General features: G+C 28.8%; 1 protein-coding gene across 3 annotated transcripts in view; it reads left to right on the forward strand.

The window, feature by feature from the left end:
- The first annotated feature begins 305 nt into the window (after nucleotides 1–305).
- Nucleotides 306–20,479, forward strand: part of LOC100203735 (prolyl 3-hydroxylase 2) — a 30,400-nt gene continuing 10,226 nt past the window's right edge. The window contains exons 1-3 of one of the 3 annotated variants that reach the window (XM_065791427.1): nucleotides 306–432; nucleotides 9,386–9,836; nucleotides 10,169–10,305. In XM_065791427.1, the coding sequence (XP_065647499.1) occupies nucleotides 9,455–9,836; nucleotides 10,169–10,305 (519 nt within the window). In that variant the 5' untranslated portion in view covers nucleotides 306–432; nucleotides 9,386–9,454. Of the gene's footprint in view, nucleotides 433–1,240; nucleotides 1,738–9,385; nucleotides 9,837–10,168; nucleotides 10,306–20,479 lie in introns of those variants that run through there. The other 2 variants (XM_065791425.1, XM_065791426.1) reach the window with 2 other exon arrangements.

Raw genomic sequence — 20,479 nt, forward strand, 5'->3', positions numbered from 1 at the left:
TGGGAGGGTGTGTGTGTGGCGTGGAGCACCTACCCACACACTACCCCTTCTCCCCTAAAACCGCCTATTACGAAGATAAAATTGCGTATGTCAAATAGGATGATAACAGGTTAGTTTACTAGCTGAAATGACAATAATTGTGTTTTTCAGAGATATGCAACGTGAATTGTCTTTTTGTGAGTTTTTACTTTTTATTTCTCCGTTTATTTAATAAAAACCGAGCGTAGCATTAATTTTGCGGCGTTGTTAAGTGTAAATATTTAAATATTTCTAGTCGGGCATTTAACGTTAAATGAAGTCGCGAGGGCTCGAAGAAGACCATTCAAGGGGTAATTATGGGAGTAAAATTAGGAATATCAGGAAAAAAAAACAACAACTTAAAATCACCTGACCGAAATGTGTCATAACACATTTCAAGATTTTTAGTTTGAGGTATTATAAAAGTGTCTTTATTATTAAACACGTTATTTTTATACTTAATTATTTTAAAGGTTATTGATTTAAAACTGCGGGGGCAATGGCATTATGGCGCTGGAATCATGGATACAAACAATCATTAACAATCATTATGACATGGTCATAATGGTTCAAGGAAAAGTTTTATAAAAAACGAAATGCGGTATTAAGCTGATTATGATAGTAATTGTCTAACTTGTTTTTAAATACTTGAAAATTTTTTTTATTTTTAACTTTTTTATAATTGTATAAGATAATTTTTTTTTGACCTTATTTTATATAAAGATGTACGAACAACAATTAAAATAATAAATAGTTTGACTTTGTGCCGCGATGCATAGGTCGATGCTCAAAACAGTTTGTCTATATACCGAGTGAAAACAATCGTGCTAAACAGCATGAAATTTTTGTTTTTCATTCCAATTTGCCTGACTGTTGATACTTAAAACTACACCCCATACTTTAAATATTCAAGTGCTTTTTTTTGTATGTAGCTAAAATAGCAAAAATTACAAATGATTTCTCTTGCACACTTTAATTGTATTTTTTACAATTTTTAACGTTAATATAAATGAAATGTTACGTTAAGTAATTAATTTTAAATAAAAATAAGTATATTATTTTTAAAATTTCATGTTTTATGCTCATTAACTGTCTTTTTAATTTTTGTAATTATTACAGTCTGTAGTAATTTTAAAGATATTTTTCAAATAATGTTAGGATATTTCAATATTTAAAAACTCTAAAATCTTGTATAATAAAAGTAGTATAGCTTGTTCTTACTAGAAAAAAAAATCTATTTTCAGATATACATTTAGAGAAATGGAAGTAATAAAAAAAATAATATGCCACTTGGTTTTTATCTATATGACATATTTTGTAACTGTTAATTGCAATATAGAAAACCTTGATTTAAATTATACAAGTAACAAAGAAACCTACGATGAGCTTTATACAAATGCATTAAAAGCATACAATGAAGATAATTATCTACTAGCCACTATTTATTTAGAGAGAGCTATTGCTGACTATCATCATGCAAATGAAGTTAAAGCACAGTGTAGAATACAATGTGATTTAAAGTTTAAAAAAGTTCAATCTTTGTATAGCAGTTATTTTAATGGTGAACTAGATTATTTACATTACTTTATTAAAGTGAAATCTTGTTCAGAGTTATGTGCTGAAAAATTTCTTGGTAGAAGGCAAGCTGTGGCAGGAGAAATACGTGCTTTATTTGAAAAAAGAGAACCGTACAATTACATTCAGTATTGTTATTATAAAGTAGGTCGTTTGTTTTTAATGCTTTCCAAATATTTTTAAATATAAGTCTAATAAATTTCAAAAATATCAGTTTGTTCTTATGGTGTATTGTGTATATTTTGGATTATTATTGCTGTTAGTCTTTTATTCTTTCAAAATACTTTAAAATACAAAAAGTGTTAAATAAACATAATTTATAAAAAGGTTGTAAAGAATAATCAAATTAATTATGTTGGCTCAAAAGAGCTATAATTATACTAGTCTATAACAAAATAACTAAATACATAAAGTATATATAGTATAATACAAAATGTATATGTATTCATAAATATATTGATAATAATATATATGTATATGTATATCACATTAACATAACATTCACCATCCTCTTAAAAGAGTTCAGGTGTATTTATAAGTTAAGTTTTTCTGTTGCTTTAGAAATTCATGAAGATCTACGAGGAAGAATGTTAATTTGCTCTATAGGATTCATTTTGTTTTCTAGTTCCTTTTCAGAGATAAAAGGAGTTTCATTGCTACCATTAGGGGTTGGGGATAGTTATCAATGGCTGTTACTTCTAAATTGTTGTTTGATGTTTTTATTATAGAACTTGTTCCAATGGGAGCCAGCTGTTTAGTTGACAGGGTAGTCTCATGATCACTAGGAAATCTCACATATGTATAATGAGGATTTGCTTCAATGAGTTGAACCTCATATACTGAAATCATATTTATTTTGCGTCACATTTCTTTTTATAAATACAGGTCCAGGGTTGACAAGTCATGAAAGAATTAAGGACCCAGATGATGGTTTTTGTTGAAAATTGAAAAGATATTCATGTGGACTACAATTAGCAGAAGTACATATTAGAGATCTTGTAGCATGAAGTGCATCAGGAAGAACTCTTTTCCATAATGATATAGGCAGATTTCCAGATTTCAGAGTGAGTAAAATCGACTTCCAAATAACTTCATTGTATCTTTCAACTTGCTCATTTCCAGTCGGGTTGTAAGGGGTTGTTCTGCTAGTTGCGATTCCTTTTGATAAGAACCAGTGCTTTAATTCAGAAGATATTAATGAGGATCTGCGATCAGAGTGAACATAGCTAGGCATACTAAACATGGAAAAAGATCAGCTAAACAGTTTATTATTGTCTGAGTTGTCATATCTTTTACAGGATAAGTAATGGGAAAATGTGAGTATTTCTCTACAATTGTTAGCATAGATTGTTCAGGGGTTGAGGAAGGTAATGGACCTTTGAAGTCAATAGGTATATGTTTGAATTATTTTACTGCTTGATTTATATTTATACATAAATGCCACAGATTGTTGGTCAGTGATGAGAATGAAATGTCGTCTCAAAAGTAAAATGCGCCAATGATTTATGGCTTCGACTATCGCTTGAGCTTTTCTCCGATGATAAATAATATTGTTCACTCCCTTGAAGGGTTTGTGAATGGCAGGCAACAGGCCTTCCGTCCTGGTTAAGTGTGTTGGATATGGCAAAATCAGAAGCATCAGTCTCTACAGTAAAAGGTATATTCTCATCAATAGTTTGCATGGAAGATTGAACAAGCTCATTTTTTAATGTTTCAAATGCTGATATTTGCTGCTGATTGAGTGGGAATTGAGTAACAGAGTTCTAATTTTAAACAGAGTCTAATTTTTTCTGAAAACTTTCTTATCTATTTTGGATTGTACGAGAACATTCCAATAATATGCTGTAAAGACTTTGCATTATCAGGTGGGGGTAACTTAATGAGGATCCGGTTTTAAAGAGCCATAAGATATACGGCAACCTAAAAAATCTAAAGTCTCGTTTGAAATTACACACTTTTCTTCATTAAATGTAATTCCAGTATCAATGGCAGCTAATCTGAACTTAAGCAGATTTTCATCATGTTCTTTCTGATTATTACCATATATTGTTATGTTATCAATGAAAGGAAAGCAGTCAGTTAGTTTATAATTAAATGAACGTCATTAAAACTTTTCGTTATTGAATTAACAATAAACAAAATATCTTATTAATAAAATATTATTAATAAAATATTTACATCAAATTAAATCATGCATTTTTTAAAGTATTATGGCAAAAAATAATTTCTATATTTAAAAGGAATTTATATATTTAATTCCTTAAGATAAAACTTAAAACACTTTTTTTTTTTAACTAATTTTTAACAACAACAAAAAAATTATTAAACAAACTGTTTCTTTAACAAAAAATATATTAGTTTACAATTGCGGTTAAATGCTTTTACTTACGATTGTTTCTTCTGAATTATATCACGTCACGTAAACGATATCAAAAGATAATTTAAATATTTTAAAAGATAAAAGTTTTTGCGTAACGCAAAACTGCTGAATGTGTAGGCAAATCGCCTATTCGCAGGCAAAATGCGAGCTGCGTAACGCTTCTTAACAAGGCCTGCATTCTAGTATATTGCCACAATTTATTGTCAGCTTCAAAAGCAGTATATGGTCGATCTCTTTTAGATAAAGGTATTTGGTAGTATGCTGAGCGAAGGTCGAGGGTACTATAAATTTTGTATTTAGAAATTATACTTACAATCATTTCAATCTTAGGTAGAGGATATGGGTCCAATTGGGTATACTTATCAAGAGTTTCAGAGTAATCGACTACCATACAATGTTTAGTCTTTTTATTTACTACTAAGACCTGGGCACGCCAAGGTGAATTACTTGGTTCTATTATTCTTGCTTAGACCAGGCTGTGAATTTCAGATTTTATAAATTCTCTATCTCTTTGAGAATAATTTCTAGATTAGTGGCAATCGGTCGACAATCTTTCGTGAGATTAGCAAACAATTCAGGAGCTTCAGTTTTCGTTGTTGTTAAAGCTACAAGCTTTATGGGTGGTCTTTTCCCATCATACTTGATGATTTTACTTAATAATAATTAACATTTAGTACATAGATATTTTATATTTCCACAAAACCAGCACAATTGTTTTGATTTTACTGTAGCAGCTAAGTGATTATCAGTCATGAATTGTTTTTGTAAAGATGATTTAATTTCCTGAATTGAGGCAGAGATAGGTATGGTCGATTGTGAGTATAAGTTTGAATTTTGTTGAGCCACATCTAAAGATCTAGCTTGGTCAAAGCCTGATGAAAGGTCGAATATCTTGTTTTCTAGTAAACGTTGGCATATAATGTTGGAGAGTAAGCCATTTATAAATGCATCATGAATCATTTCAGATTTATATTGCTCAGCACTTACAGCAGTGAACTTACAGTCCTTAGATAAATTTTTAAGTTCAATTAGGAATTAATCTATTGATTCACTTGTTTTTTGCTTCCATGTTGACAAAATGTTTCTGGCAAATATTTCATTCTTTGGTTTTATGTAAATCGAGAATACTTATTACTTGTTCAAACTCATCAAACTCTGATATGAATTCATAGACATTAGGTTCAATATGGTTTATTAGGAGATTAGGCTTGATGGAGTTATCATCAACTGTACTTACAAAATTGCAAAATGTTCTTAACCAATGGTTGTATGTTTTTGCTGCATCTGGTGAGTTCGGATCTATACCAAGTCTATCAAGTTTCATGAATCGCTCCATCTTTCTTTTATTTCATAATAATATTTTAGCTCTTTTGATTGTAAAGAATAACCAAATTAATTATGATGTGTCAAAAGAGCTACAATTATACAATGGTGTATAATTATAATTATACTATAATAAAATAACAAAATACATAAAGTATATATATTATAATACAAGAGGTATGTATACATAAATATATTGATAATAATATATATGTATATGCATATCACATTAACATAACAAAGGTACTTTTTATAGGTTTTGTTTATTTGTTCTCGAGTAATTGAAGTTGAAGTTCTTGAGTTGAAGTAAATCAAATATTGTTTAGTCTTGTAAACTCTTTGCTCTCATTTACTATAAAAATTAGTTCTTAAATATAAATGTATAGTAGAGTTTTATAAATATTTTTGGGGTGTCATATCATTATGTCGCCCAGTGTATATCATTATTCTTAGCTATATATCATTACTCTTAGCTATATATCATTACTCTTAGCTATATCATTATTCTTAAGCAGTACAAGTATTGAAACAAAAAAAGTTAGAACCACATTTTTTTTTTAAGTAGGAGTTGGTGAGAATAGCGTGAAGTGGTTTTAAATGGTAGTGACAAATTTAGAATTAAACACTTTTTCATTATCATAGACCAGTCGATAATTTTCTTGAAAGAAAAGCTTACTGCTTAAGAGTCTGCAAAACAGATGTATGGTTTTCCAACTAGTTTTCTGGCCATGGCCATTCCTGTCATTATTGCTTCTGCCAAGTTCTTGTGTAGTATTTATCCTTCAGACTTACCTACACAATTTCATGATGAAATTGACCAGTTTTACAAGTTCTTAACAAATGAAAATAAGTATCTGCGCTAGGTTGTTTGCAAACAATTTGTAGGAATAAATTAGAATCAATTTTACAATTAATGTTAACATTCCATATTGGATTTTTCTAACCCTTCCCATTCAAAAATGACAAGAGTTAAGAATGATCTCCATTCCTCAATATTAAATAGTCGCTGAAATGACAATTGAAATAATTCTGTTGCAAAATATAAATTTTGAAGATGTCATAATTGACATCGCTAATGTTAAAGCAAGAAGGGTTACTCTGTGAATAAAAAAGTAATTTCAGTGCTGCTATATCGACTGAGGGTTTGGGATGGACACAATCTTTTCTTTCATTATTCTCCAGCTTTTTCCTTTTTTTTCTGAAAAAGCTGAATGCTATAAAGATAAGCAAAACTAGTAAGCAATTGCTGATCTATATATGCTATAGTAGATATATATATATATATATATATATATATATATATATATATATATATATATATATATATATATATATATATATATATATATATATATATATATATGTAAATTATGTTAGTGTATTTTACAAATAGAGTGCTCAATGTTCTTAAAGAACAGAGCAATAATTAATTAGTAAAAAACACTTATCTAACTTTTATCTTCGACTTGAAGTTTCACCATTTTCATTGATTTTGATATGAGAAATGAAGTGCATGGAAGGCTACTAAAAAAATAATCCAGACAAATATGTTTTGGTTGATTTTCAGTGGGAAAGGCCTTGATCAACTGTACAATGTGGATGGAATATTGAAACAGGTCCAATACAAATAAGTTATTAAAACTTGTCTTTTAGCTTAATTAAAGGAATGGCCTCCAAATAAGCCCAAAATATTTGTGTGAGATAGAGCCCCATGCCACACTGCAAATACTATTAAAAAATTATTAACTTCTCAAAAGATTCTACTATTTGATTGGCCAGGGAACTCCCCAGATATGAGTATATTTAAATGTCTGTATATTTATGAGAGAGATTTCTCTTTTTGGACTTGAGTTACATTCATTTAAGGGTCAAATCATTATATTTCAACCAATGCCTGTGGGTCACTATCTCTGATTTTCCTGATTTTTACATATTGTTATGTGCATTATGTAGATAGGTTAAATTTGAAATAAAAGAGGCAGTAACTTTTTAGAGACCTTCATTATGGATCAAATGAAGGTCTCTAAATTAATTTAAGTATTTAGAAACTTAATACCTGCGGTAGTGGTGTAGTGGTATGGGGTAGTGGTGTAGTGGTAGAGCGCTCGCTTTATAAGCGAGAGGTTCTGAATTCGATCCCCACCACATCCCTGTTAGTACCGCGCTCAACTTGTTTCTCTGCGCAGCGGCCTTGTTCGTCAAGGTTCGTGTTTCAGAGTTATAGAGTTGAGAGAGGGTTATAACCACAATTAGGTTGCCTCCTCGTCTGTAGTGGCCTTCTCAGCCTTGGGGAGGTGAATTAACAAAAAACTAAATATATAAAAAAATACCTACATATCAAAATTAATTTCAAAATGAAAGCATTAATTCTTTAAATTCTTTTTTATTATAGGTAATTAGTTGTGTAAAAATGTTGTCTGAAGCTCCCCCTCCCCTCCTCTCCTCCTCCCCTCCCCACTCCCTAAGGTGAGGGTGAGGGTGAGTGTGGGGAATTGGGATAGCATCAATCAAAGGGAGGGGGGGAGGCAACTAACTTTTAGTAATTTAATTAACTTTTGTTAATTTCTATTTCCAAGCATACATTAACAATTTACAAAATTTTCAATTTTGTAAATTGTTAATGTATGCTTGTATCTTTGTAAGTTGGTTGCCTCCCTCCCCCTTTGATTAGTGCCACCCTAAACCCCTTTTGCCTCTCACCCTCGCCTTAGGGAGTGGTGGTGGTGGTAGTAGGGGGGGGGGAGGTCCAGACCACATTTTTAGACAACTAATTACCTATAATAAAATAGAATTAAAAGAAATAATGCTTTCATTCTGAAATTAACTTTGATATTTAGGTATTAAGTATCTAAATACCTAAATTAATTTAGAGACCTTCATTTGATCTATAATGAAGGTCTCTAAAAAGTTACTGCTTCTTTTATTTGTGCCCCTATCTACTATAAAGACCAGATCAAGAAGAAGACAACCAACCATATATTTCTTTTTATTAAAAAATGACTTGTAATTAGTTGCATCCTTCACATAGGCCAGTTTGCAGATTAGAGGGGCACTGGTTTCTAGTAACACATTCAATGGTTGATAATTGAAAAATAGGGTTATTTAAAAATGCTGGCATTTTTGGTGTGGATTTGACAAGTTTATAATGTTTGCATTTTCAGATAGTTGAGTCTAATGGTCTTATATGCTGTTAATCTTAGATCAAAACTAAGTGTTAGAAAGATTTACAAGCATCTCAAAATGGCTGAAAATTGGACTTTTTAGGCGAGTGGACATTTTGCTTTTAGATATATTTGAGTTCTAAACTGCTATATTTTGCCCATTTATTGCAGACAGTAGTAGCTAATCAAAAAAAATATCTGTAAAGACTTGTCAAAGATTAGAATAATGCTACGGTTAATTTTATTTTGGCAATTTTAGGATTTTATTTCAAAGTTGAGGAGGTCATAATTTTTTTCTAATTTAGTACAAGTTAATAAAAACCACTTTTTTAAACAGAGAACCATCCAGAAAATAGTTCTAGAAAAAATGAGACACTTGTTAAAAGTGAGAAAAAAAGTTATACAGCTCTAAAGTAGTCTGTTTTGACCATTTGTAAATCCAGGGGGACCACTGTCTCATGTTTCTAAGACTATAATTTCTGAACCGTTGTACTTGGAAGTCTGAAATTTCAAATTTAACCTATCTACATAATGCACATAACAATATGTAAAAATCAGGAAAATCAGAGATGGTGACCCACAAAGTTTTCTTCAAATTGGTTGAAATATAATGATTTGACCCTTCAGCGTTTTCATCATCAGGTTTTAATGAATAACCAGAAAAAATGTTTATGTATATTGTACACTAAAGTTTCGAATGAACTAAGAGTAGACTTGTTATTACTTTTGCTTGTTTGATTTAAATGTTTTAAAAGTTTGTTTTTAATAGATAATAAAATATTATTTTGTATCATAATAAATATTAAATATAAAAATGTTTCAACTTTAATAATGTTAATATAATAGCAACTATAGGAAAAATTTGGAAATTTTTAAAATTATTTAAAACATTTTTTAGATATTTATTAATTTTTTTATTACTTTTTAGATAGGAGAGATTGAAAAAGCAGCTAATGCCGCATTTACGTATCTTGAAGTTAACCCAAATCATACTCTAATGCAGGAAAATATAGAAATATTACTAAAAAAAATTGGCAAAGACAACTCCACTCTTCGATCACAAGAAGAGTTATCACATATAACTTTATACAAATCTGCAGAAGCTTTTTATAGTTCTGGTAATATGGAGAGGTGTATTGCTGATTTTGAAGAGTCAATGAATTTATTTTTCAAACAGTTACAAAAATGTCAATCACTTTGTGAGTATCAAAGTGAAGACAAGCATATTTCATTTACATCCACATTGTTCAGTCATTTCAAATCAATTCTTAGTTGTAGACATAATTGCCGAAAGAAAATGACTACCATGGATGGAAAGCAATACTTGAGTACTTTTGTACCATACTATCTTCATTATCTGCAGTATTGTTATTTTAAAGGTGGACAATATTAATATTGTATAATTAATTGTATAATATAATGCTCATCGTTTTTAGGTTTTAAGTTTTATAAAAATATATAAAATATACTTTATTTACTTTAAAGTATACTTTATATAAAGATAAGTTTTTATGTATTTTTTATGCAGTTTTTTAAACTTTAATTTTTTTTTAATTTAAATTATTATTATTGTTATCATAAATTAGCATAAATGATAATTTATAATTTTAATATAATTTATAATTTTAGCATAATTAATAAAAGAAAAGGTTAAGACTTGGTCATACCATTATACTGACTATTATTGAAAACTAGTTTTAAATATATTTAGTTGGTGAGATGATCAAAGCTGCAACAAATGCTAAAACATATTTAGAATTTATGCCTGATGATCCCATAATGATGTCAAATATGAACTTTTATGTAAAGCAGCCAGCTTTAAAAGGGAAAAAGCTTGCTCCAAGAAAGGTAATGTTATGTTAATTAATAAAAGTGTTTATTGCTGGAAATTGCTTCTGAGAAAACTATGATCATCTAAGTTGTTGTTGTAAACTTAATTTTTTTTATAGTACAAAGCAGTACAGCTAATATGATTTTTTTCTTCATACTTTGCTAATAAAATTTTTTTCTTCATATTTTATTTGTTGTTAATAACTTTATATTTAAAACATGTATATATATTGTTGTTAATAACTTTATATTAAAACAAATATAAAAAAATATTAAAAATTATTTTTTATAACCTTTATGATTATTTACTATGTTTTTATAAACTTTTCCTCTCTAAAGTTGTGAGTTAAAACCTATACAAAATTGTGATTGAATTTGAATTTTGATTTATAATCTAAATAATTTATAACCTAAATAATTATTTTTAAAGTTATGATTTAAAAATTGCTTAAGTATAATAAAATTTTGTTTGCTAATGTTAATTTTGACTTTATTTTTTATGATGATTAGTATAACCCTGAGCAGTTTTTCTTCTGAAACAGAGCTTTCTGATTTGATTGTTTTTATCGAAAGTTTAACTTTAAATTTAACTAAATATGGATTAGAAATTTTAGTAAATATTATTTACAACTAAGATTTTTAAATTCTATTAAATTATATTTTTAAACATAGAAATTAAACAGCTCTGGGTAGAGAAGGATAGATAAAATTTTCTAGAAAAATATGAATCTTAAAGATTTGTAGTTTTTTTATTATTTCTATTTCTTTGTTTACTAATATTATTTAATATTATCATTACTACTACACAAAAATGTACTAAAAAGAAATATGGTAGAAGTTATTACCATTTTAGTGTTTTCTAATGAGTTCTCAAAACTTAAAAGTTATTTTTTTACTCTGCTTTCATGATGAAGGTTCGAAATCAGTTTTAAATAAACTGTTAAAAGTAGTGTCAATTCTGAAAAAGTAGGAACATTACAATTTTGATCCTTTTTCTGCAATTTTTAAAATTTTAATTAAAGATCTTAATTTACTTTAATCTACCTGCTGCGCTTTAATTTTACTGTGCTTTACTTTTGTGTTCATTTGAAGAAATTAAAAATCTCTCTGAGAAATTCAACAAAAGTAATGTAAATCTTCTTCTGTTAGATCTTTCTGATGAAAGTTCTTGATATTTTACTAATCAAGGTGTTGCGTTCCTCTTCTCACACATTTTTTAATCACCAATAGACTGTAGGCATTTAATTTACATCATTTAGTTACCTGTCCTCAATTGAAGAAACTCTTATTCTCTGAAAGCTTCTAACTGGTTGAACTTAGCATCAACAAGTCACCTAGGTATGGACCAAATTAATTTAACTTAATGGAAATATCTTTTAAGTAGTGTTTGCTTTTAGAAGAGTTGATTGTAAAATTGGATTTTAAAATTTCTTTGTTGCTGCATTTAAAACATTCAATCCAAATAGACAGACATCTTTGGAAATGCTCTTAGTTTCTTCTATAGAAATTTTATATTTTCTTATAAAAGAGCATAAAATGACATTGAAATTACAATCACATGATGTCGTCAAGCAAATAATTTTATTAGAAATCAGGCTCAAAAGATGATTTTTCAGTAGGTCTTGGGTTTTGGAGTGATTATCAAATTAGTTTATTGTAGATTTCATCAGACTATAACAGGCCTTGTTTTGAAGTGTTATAAAGTGTGTAATTTATGTGCATGTTAAGGAATTTCAGTTTCAATGGCAATTATGTAAAAAGTTTGTTACAAAAGTTTGAATAAGTTACCTTCGATTTAAGATATATTTAAAAATGAAATAAATTTACACATAATATATAAAAACAAAGAAAATTTTATTTTAATCTCAATTTTAAAATATTACTAGATATTGTTGAATAATTAAATTTTATTTTTCCTTAAAAAAGTTAACTTATTTTTATTCACAATACTTTTTTGGGTTTTCTTACTCCTTTTCATTTTTTATAATTTTTTACTAAAAAAAAAATTAATGTATTTTAATTTATTTATACAAATGTTTAAAAAGATAGAAATTAGTTCATATTAAATATTTAAAAAAATTTAATATTTAATTTAGTTATTTAATATTAAAAAAAAACATTTTATAATATATTTACATAATAGAATTAATTTTTTAATTGAATTTGTTTGGCTGGAATTTATTATATTTTAGTAGTTTAAAAAAGTTCATGTCCTTGACAAAAATAAAAGTAATAAGAAATTTATGACGTAAAATTTACATCAAGGTAATTCGTTAATCATTTTTCGTTTAAAACAAAGTCTGCTATTGGAAGCATGAAGATAGAAATGAAATTTTTGTCTAGTCTATCTAAATTATTGCAAAAATTTAAAAAAATGTACAATTACATATTATTACTAATTACATACTCAAGGCTTCTTTAAAAGTGAATATCCATGTCAATATTTGTAACTTCATTCCAAAAAAAAATAAGCCTTTCTATGTAATCTATTGTAAATACAAAATAAATAATTATTTGGAGATTTTTTTAAACAGCATTTTTTAGTTTTAAAATTTCCTTTGGGTCAGTAATTTAGTGTTGAACATTTTTTGTGTAAATAAAGCAGCAGAAGGTTTTAGCTTTTTTGAGATACTATTGAAAATACTAAAAGGGTTATAACTTTCTCAAATTTTGCTAAATATTTATATAAATTTGTACAAAACCCAAGAGCCAGTTCAAAGGGTTTTTAAGAATGTATTTTAGATTTTATAATTAATTTTCATTTGTTTTATTTCCGTGCATGTTTCTACTTTTCATATTTACAGTTTAAAAATTTTTTAATATCACAAGCATTCTTTCAACCTTATAGCATTTTTACAATGTTTTATTTAACTTGCTTTCTTATCGGTTTATTTTTTTGGTGTCAGCAGTAATAATAAAAGAAATCATTAAGAAAAGTAATTAAAACAAACAATAAACAACAAACTTTTAGTGTTTTAGTTTGGCGTAAATAAACTTAATAAAAAATAAACTTTTTAGTCCATTTATGGACTTAAATGGATATTTCAGGTTGTGTACGTACACCGACCCAAAAACTGTGTACGTACACAACCTGAAATATCCATTTAAGTCAATGACTGATAATGTTGGGCACCAATAGGAATGAGTTGTACTTAGTTGCCCAACATTTTCAGTCATTGACTCTAATGAATATTTCAGGTTTACACACATTATTGGTGGAATGCAAGAAGCGAACTTGAGTGAAGTTCAACTTGAACTTTGAAGTCTGACTTTGTCAAGTTAGGCTTCGAAAAAAAGCTTGAGCAAATATTTAAATGAAACTTGAAAATTTGAAGATTATGCTTGAGAAAGTCAAACTTGAAAAACTTAAATGGTGTTGATTTAAAGGCGGAATCGGGGAAAAAAAAAACTTTGCAACCAATAGCGGCAAAGTATTTGAAAAGGGAAAATCTTTTAAATAAAGCAAATTAACTATATATTTTTAAATAATACTTCTGAGCTTTATACTTTGAAATATTAACTTACAAAAATAAATTAAAAGGTGTTACAAAAATAGAAATATTTATTTTTCTATTTTATTTTTATTAAAACTTGGTAATTTAATAAAAAAACTACTTGATTTAAATGAACATGCTTGTGTTACCTTCTATTTAATCTAAAACTTTAACTACGATGTAACAGCTGTTTAACATATCAGCAAAGCATATATGTCAAACAAAAGGTTTTTATTATTAATTTTTCTTGTTGAAATTTTTAACAATTCAGCAGTAGAATAATAGGACCAAAATTTGTATAGATCAGGGGTAGATCTAGCGTTTCATGGTCTTTGAGATAGCTAACCTCCAGACACAGAGCAAACTCCAAACAGTTATATGTTTATACTTATGTCAAATAAGGACGCTTTGCAAAAGAATTGCCCCTCAGTTTGAGTTGTCTTGTATCATTAAAGCAGAGTTGTTAACAAGCCCAAAAGTAGCAAGGCCAAGGCCACATGTTACAAAGCCAAGGCCAAGGCCAAAAGTTACAAGCCAAGACTTTTAAGGTCAACGCCAAGATTAAGAGTTTCAAGGCCAAGGCCTACGCAAACATTTTCAAGGCTAAAGACTTCAAATTTTGCCTTACATTAGGCCAATTATTAACAAAACTGTAAGTAGCAAGTACTGTAACAATAAAACCACGTTTTTTAAAAATAGACCAAGGTTATGCGCAGGATTCAACGAAATCAATAAGAAAATATGTAATTTTTTTTAAGGCCAAGGCCAAAACAATCAAGGCCAATGTCAAAATTTTCAAGGCCAAGGCCAACAGTTTCAAGGCCTAGGCCTCACTTTTTGGCCTTAAGGCAAGGCCAATGCCAAGGACTAACAACTCTGCGTTGAAGTGAGAGGAAGAGTGTGGCCATTTAGTTAAATATATGAATCAGAGAAAAAGTTTTTTGCATTTATTAAGTTTATAATATAAACAATTAATTTCAGCTAAATAAACCTATTAATTTTTTGAACTTTAGTAAAAGAGAGGAAAAGAAGACTGGTGAAACTAAACTAACTAAACTCTAATATCCTAATAAAGCCTAAATAAACTCTAACATTCTAACAAGAGACAATGTTTTGCAAATATTGCCACAAAGTCATTTAATTCTATTTTAAAATTTTATGGGAATGTATAAATTATGTATATAAATTATGTCAGTGTATTCTACAAATAGAGTGCTCAATGTTCTTAAAGAACAGAGCAATAATAAATTAGTAAAAACACTCATCTAACTTTTATTTTCAACATTATGAAATATAAATAAGTTTCTTTTAAAAATAAGTTAAGTTAATAAATAAGTTTAAAAATAAGTAAAAATAAAATAAGTTTCTTTTAAAAAATTATAAAAACAAATGACCAGTCTAAAATTATCCTAATTCTAAAGAATTCTTTTTATGATTTTTTAATTATCTAATGTAGTTGATGTAACTTCCTGGTTGCAAAATACTACAGTTATTACATAATTAATTATAACAGTTTCCAACTTCCTGTGAAATAATTTTTCTATGATTTGAACTTTTTGATGTTCATTCTTCCTAATGAACCTACTCATGGAGAAACATTATGTTGAAGATAAAAGTTATATATATATATATATATATATATATATATATATATATATATATATATATATATATATATATATATATATATATATCAGCGGCGTATCCATGTCGATTTTGATACCGGTATACCGATCACACCTGTCCAAAATTGGTAGAAACTACTTTGAAGCCCTCCAGAAAAACCCTTTGGAGGGATGATTTTGGTATTATTCCAGATCACAAAAATGTAAAATTTGAAATCATCTGAACCGTCCGTGGAAGGAAATTTGATTTGAAGAATTTTTCTGTTTTAAGATAATTTAAAACAATGGTTTAATATCTCATTTGCATTTTTGCAGCATTTTAGGATAAAATAGCAATCAAATACTTAAATAAATACTGAAATAACAATTTTTTTTGCAATAATTTTAGCTTTCCTGGAATTTAAAATATTTAAAAGTCAACAAAATTTTTTTTCAGGAAATAGCAAATTCTCTGATACTTTACCTTTAGAATTAGACCTTTATTGAGCAAAATTTTGTTAAAAGTCTCAGAAAAATGCCAAACTCAAAGAAAACTCACGAAGACTGTAGAAAAACAGTTTGTATCTTTTGCTTGAGAAAATGTACAAGAGAGTTGAACAATCAATTGATCAATACAATTGAAACTGTGCTCCAAATGAAACTTGACATATCAGACTCTAGAGTTCCAAAAGGGATTTGTGACACATGCAGGATTGCTCTTGGAAAGAAGAAAAATGGTGAGAATGTTTCACTTTCTCTTATGTTTCAATTTGAAACTATAAAAGTCAGACCTTCAACTAGGGAACAGGACTGTGACTGCCTGATTTGTCAAATAGGACATTTGAAGTCTTATGAAAAACACCCACTGGAGACTTCCTCTGAACATTCACAGTCTTCTTCAAACCAAAAAAGATGTTCAGAGTGCTTGTCAATTCTTGGAAAAGGAATATCACATAACTGCTCTGACTTCTCATTTTGTGAAAACATGAGAAAACTAGCAATGAGGGATTCTCTTGTCAGTGAGCAAATTGCAGCTTCAGTTGTTACTGTCAAAGAAGCATCTCCACATGGAATTGTCAAACTTGCACAAAGCAGAGGTGGCCGCCCTTTGTGTCTCACAAAAGGTACATAAATTTATGCTAAAATTACTATTGTGTTATGTACAAGCTTTCTTATCCTTAGTTATCTTAAGACTAAGCATTCTTATCCTTAGTTTACTATTTTAAGAAATCACAGACACGTTATCAAAAAGCCTCTTGTAAAAAGAGATATGTTTGTTAGTTATCTCTTATAATAAAATAAAAGATTAGTTAGTGTTTAATGTACCCTTAAATTTGAGATAGGGCAATGTTTGAATAAGTACAAAATTTATTTTGTTGCGTGATAAAGTACACCAAACTTAACTTACAGCTGAATTTAGTTGAATCAAACATATCAAATAATTATCCAGGTTTAGTGTAGTGTCAAATCAGTAAATGCATATTTTCTTACACATTTAGACTAGCACCTAGCCAAAGGTCAAAAATTATTAATTAGATATCATTATACTTTAAGTGTCTATTTTACTTGTAGCAAACAAATACAACTATATATAAATGTTTTCAACTTTATTTTAGGATCATCAAGTGCCAAAAACTTTTTGGAGACACCCCACTACTGACAGCAGAAGATCTGGTGAATGTCCAAGTCAACACTGGTTTGTCCAATTCCTCAATGAATAAATTGATGTCTACCATAAACCAAGTCACCAAAAGTCACGTTGTGGAACCCAACTTTAAAACAAAATTTATTGAGATTGGAAAGAAGCTGTCTGCTCATTCCACTCAAACTGACATTGAAGTCTGCAATGACAAATCACAGAGGAAGCAATTGGTTGTACACTGCAAAAACCTAGAAGAACTTCTGAATGATGTCCTGCTTCAAAGACAAGTCTATACACAGCACATTGTGAAGCTTGGTCTAGATGGTGGTGGTGGCTTCTTTAAGTTCAGTCTGGGCATTCAAGAGATGGAGCAAGTGTTAGAGTCTAGGTCTCCACCTTGCAAGAAAACCTTGACATCACAAGTAGCTAAATAAAGTGGAGTGAAGCGTCAACTTCTTGTTGCTGTAGCAGAAGAAGTTCCAGAAAACTACAACAATGTAAGAAAAATTTCGAATCCTATTCATCCTGAGGATGCCCATTTCCTCATCTCATGTGATTTGAAGTTAGCCAATATTATCTGTGGTTTGCAGTCCCATTCAAGCTCTCACCCATGCACTTGGTGTGAAGTTGACTCAAAGGATTTGTCTGCATGTGGAAGTCCTCGAACATTTGGTTCATTGAGAAAATGCTTCAAAGCATTCTAGGACAATGGTCAGGACTACAAAAGAGCCAAAGATTTTAAGAATGTTGTCCATGAGCCTCTTTTAAGCTTGCCTGATAATGTCCTAGTCTTGAACTTCATTCCACCAATGGAACTCCATCTCTTACTTGGAGTAGTCAACCATCTGTTCAGAGCATTGAAGGAAGAGTGGTTGAAAGCTGATGAGTGGCCCAAGGCTCTTCACATCAAGCCTCAGCCTTTCCATGGTGGTCAGTTTGCAGGAAATGAGTGTAGAAAACTCCTCAAAAATGTAGATATCCTTTAAAGGCTTGCAGAAAAGACTGTGTGTTCAACATTTTTGGCATTGTTGATGCACTGAGAAAATTTGATGCAGTGTTGTCTGCCTGCTTTGGAATGACCCTGGAACCTGACTATTATGAAAAACTATCATCATTCCAAGCCTCCTATCTGGCTCTTGACAGAGTAAGTGTTACTACAAAAGTCCATGCAGTGTTTTACCACATCAAACACTTCATAGAAAAGAATCAAGACTCCCTTGGAAAATATAGTGAGCAGGCCACTGAAGCTCTTCACCATAGCTTCATTTCTCATTGGAGCAGATACAAGAGGCCAGTAGACCATCCAGAATATGGAAAGTGGCTGCAAACTTGTCTCGTGGACTACAACAGCAAGAATATCTAAATTGGGAGTAAAAACTATTTTTTTATTCTGCCAGTAAACTAAGATTTTTTATTTTTAGGAATGAGTAATTTAAAACTTTCTTCCTTCTTAGAACACACAGAATACTTCTTTTTATTCCTATCAATATTATGGACATGATTGTGGTTTCATGTGTGGTTAAGAATGCTTTGCAATGTAGAATTTAAAAACTAATATTTACTAAAGAATACATCACTTTATGAAAATGTCACAAAGTTTTTTAGCTCTTTACCTTATGTTTTAATCTAGTTAAGTACACATATGATAATATTTATGTTTAAATATAAACTTTCAAATTTGAATGCTCTAGAAAATCAAAATAAACAGAATGCTCTCATTTTCTCTCTATTGTGTAGGATGTAATTTTCAAATCAAATTTTCTTCCAAGGACGGTTACAGATGATTTCAAATTTTACATTTTTGTGATCAGGAATATTACAAAAATCATCCCTCAAAAGGGTTTTTCTGGAGGGCTTCAAAGTAGTTTCTACCAATTTTGGACAGGTGTGCGATATGGGCCCCAAATTTCTGCCCAAACTCAGTTTAAAACAATTTTATATTAGCACCAAGTTTGTTTAAAAAAAATTAAAATAAAACAATTTTTTATTACTTACTGTCTTCCTGTTTTGTGATAAAATTTGTTATGATAACTATGATGATAAAATTTGTTATGATATATACAAAATTTTTATTAATGTTGTTTAGAAAATGCAAAATTTGAAAAAAAAAACTATTAAAACAGATTATAAATGTATTTTAAGTCAATCAGAATGCTTAATTCGAATCCACATGGATGGAATATGTTACAATTGGATTTATATGAAAAATGCATGTTTTAATTGGATTAAAATATGAAACGCTTAGCATTTTATATTTTTAAATAAAAACATTGACTTTTTTTAAATACTCAAAATATGAGTTTCTCCTCCGCTTACATTTTCATATAATTATTTTTCATATAATTTACAATACAATTAAACTCTATAAGCTTTAAATTTTTTTATTTCAAATAACATCAAAATTGCATTAAAAATATTTAAATAATAAAATAATAAAATAACTCTTTTAAAACATAATAACATTTTAACAATCATGCCAAAATACTGGATTTGAAAAGTAAGAGCATAACAACAGCAAAAAAGTTACTAACTTATGAATTAATTAAAATTTTGAATGAATTGACCTTGTTACGCTATAAATATGCTATGTAATAAATCTTTTTAACAAAAGAAACATACAAACATTGTTTATTAAATGTTGTGGTTATCGCTTGCTTATTAAGTTTTATAGTTAACGCTTCTCATGCGAATAAAGCAAACAAACAAAGTAAATGAAAATTAGCCGCAAATCGAAGTTGGCACTAAAGTCATCATGTTGTAATAAATGTAACATTATTTTGGTTAATTATTTATATTTTTATTTGGAAAATATAAAATACTAGGGCAGGGTATATTATATATAAATCTTTTAAATTTGCGCTTTAAAAAAAAAAAGGTCCTCCAAACGTAGACAGGATTTTTAGACCGGTATGCCCAAAAAATTTCTGGACTGTATACATATACTTAATTTGGTATAATTATAGTTATGATAATATAATTATGATGATAATATATATACTTCCTCACCTGAAATGTATCAGTAGCATAAAACCGAAATACATTTGACAGTTGTTGTACTGGTGAAATGTATTTATATAGTGTAAAAATAATGATTTATTAGTAATTCACTCATGAAATGAGTAAATTGACAAAATTCTATATAACTTTTTACTACATATTTACGAAATGGTAATGGCAATTGTTTTTTAATTTCAAGTTTATTTTCAAGACTGGTTTTACCGAACTTCAAAAAACGACTCAAAATCTGATTTTTCAAGAACAAATTAATTTCAAGTTTGTTTCTTGCATTACACTTTAGTTAGACTTCAGATTTGAAGTATAACTTGAAATTTCAAGTTCGCATCTTGTATTCAAAAAAGATTTTCGCTTTCTCAAGTAGGCTTTTTAAGACTAACTTGAAAATGACCAGTTTTCAAGTATAGCTTGAGTTCAAGTTCACTCTTTGCATTTGC

The sequence above is a fragment of the Hydra vulgaris genome, chromosome 02 (genome assembly GCF_038396675.1).
Source record: "Hydra vulgaris chromosome 02, alternate assembly HydraT2T_AEP".
Lineage (NCBI taxonomy): Eukaryota > Metazoa > Cnidaria > Hydrozoa > Anthoathecata > Hydridae > Hydra > Hydra vulgaris.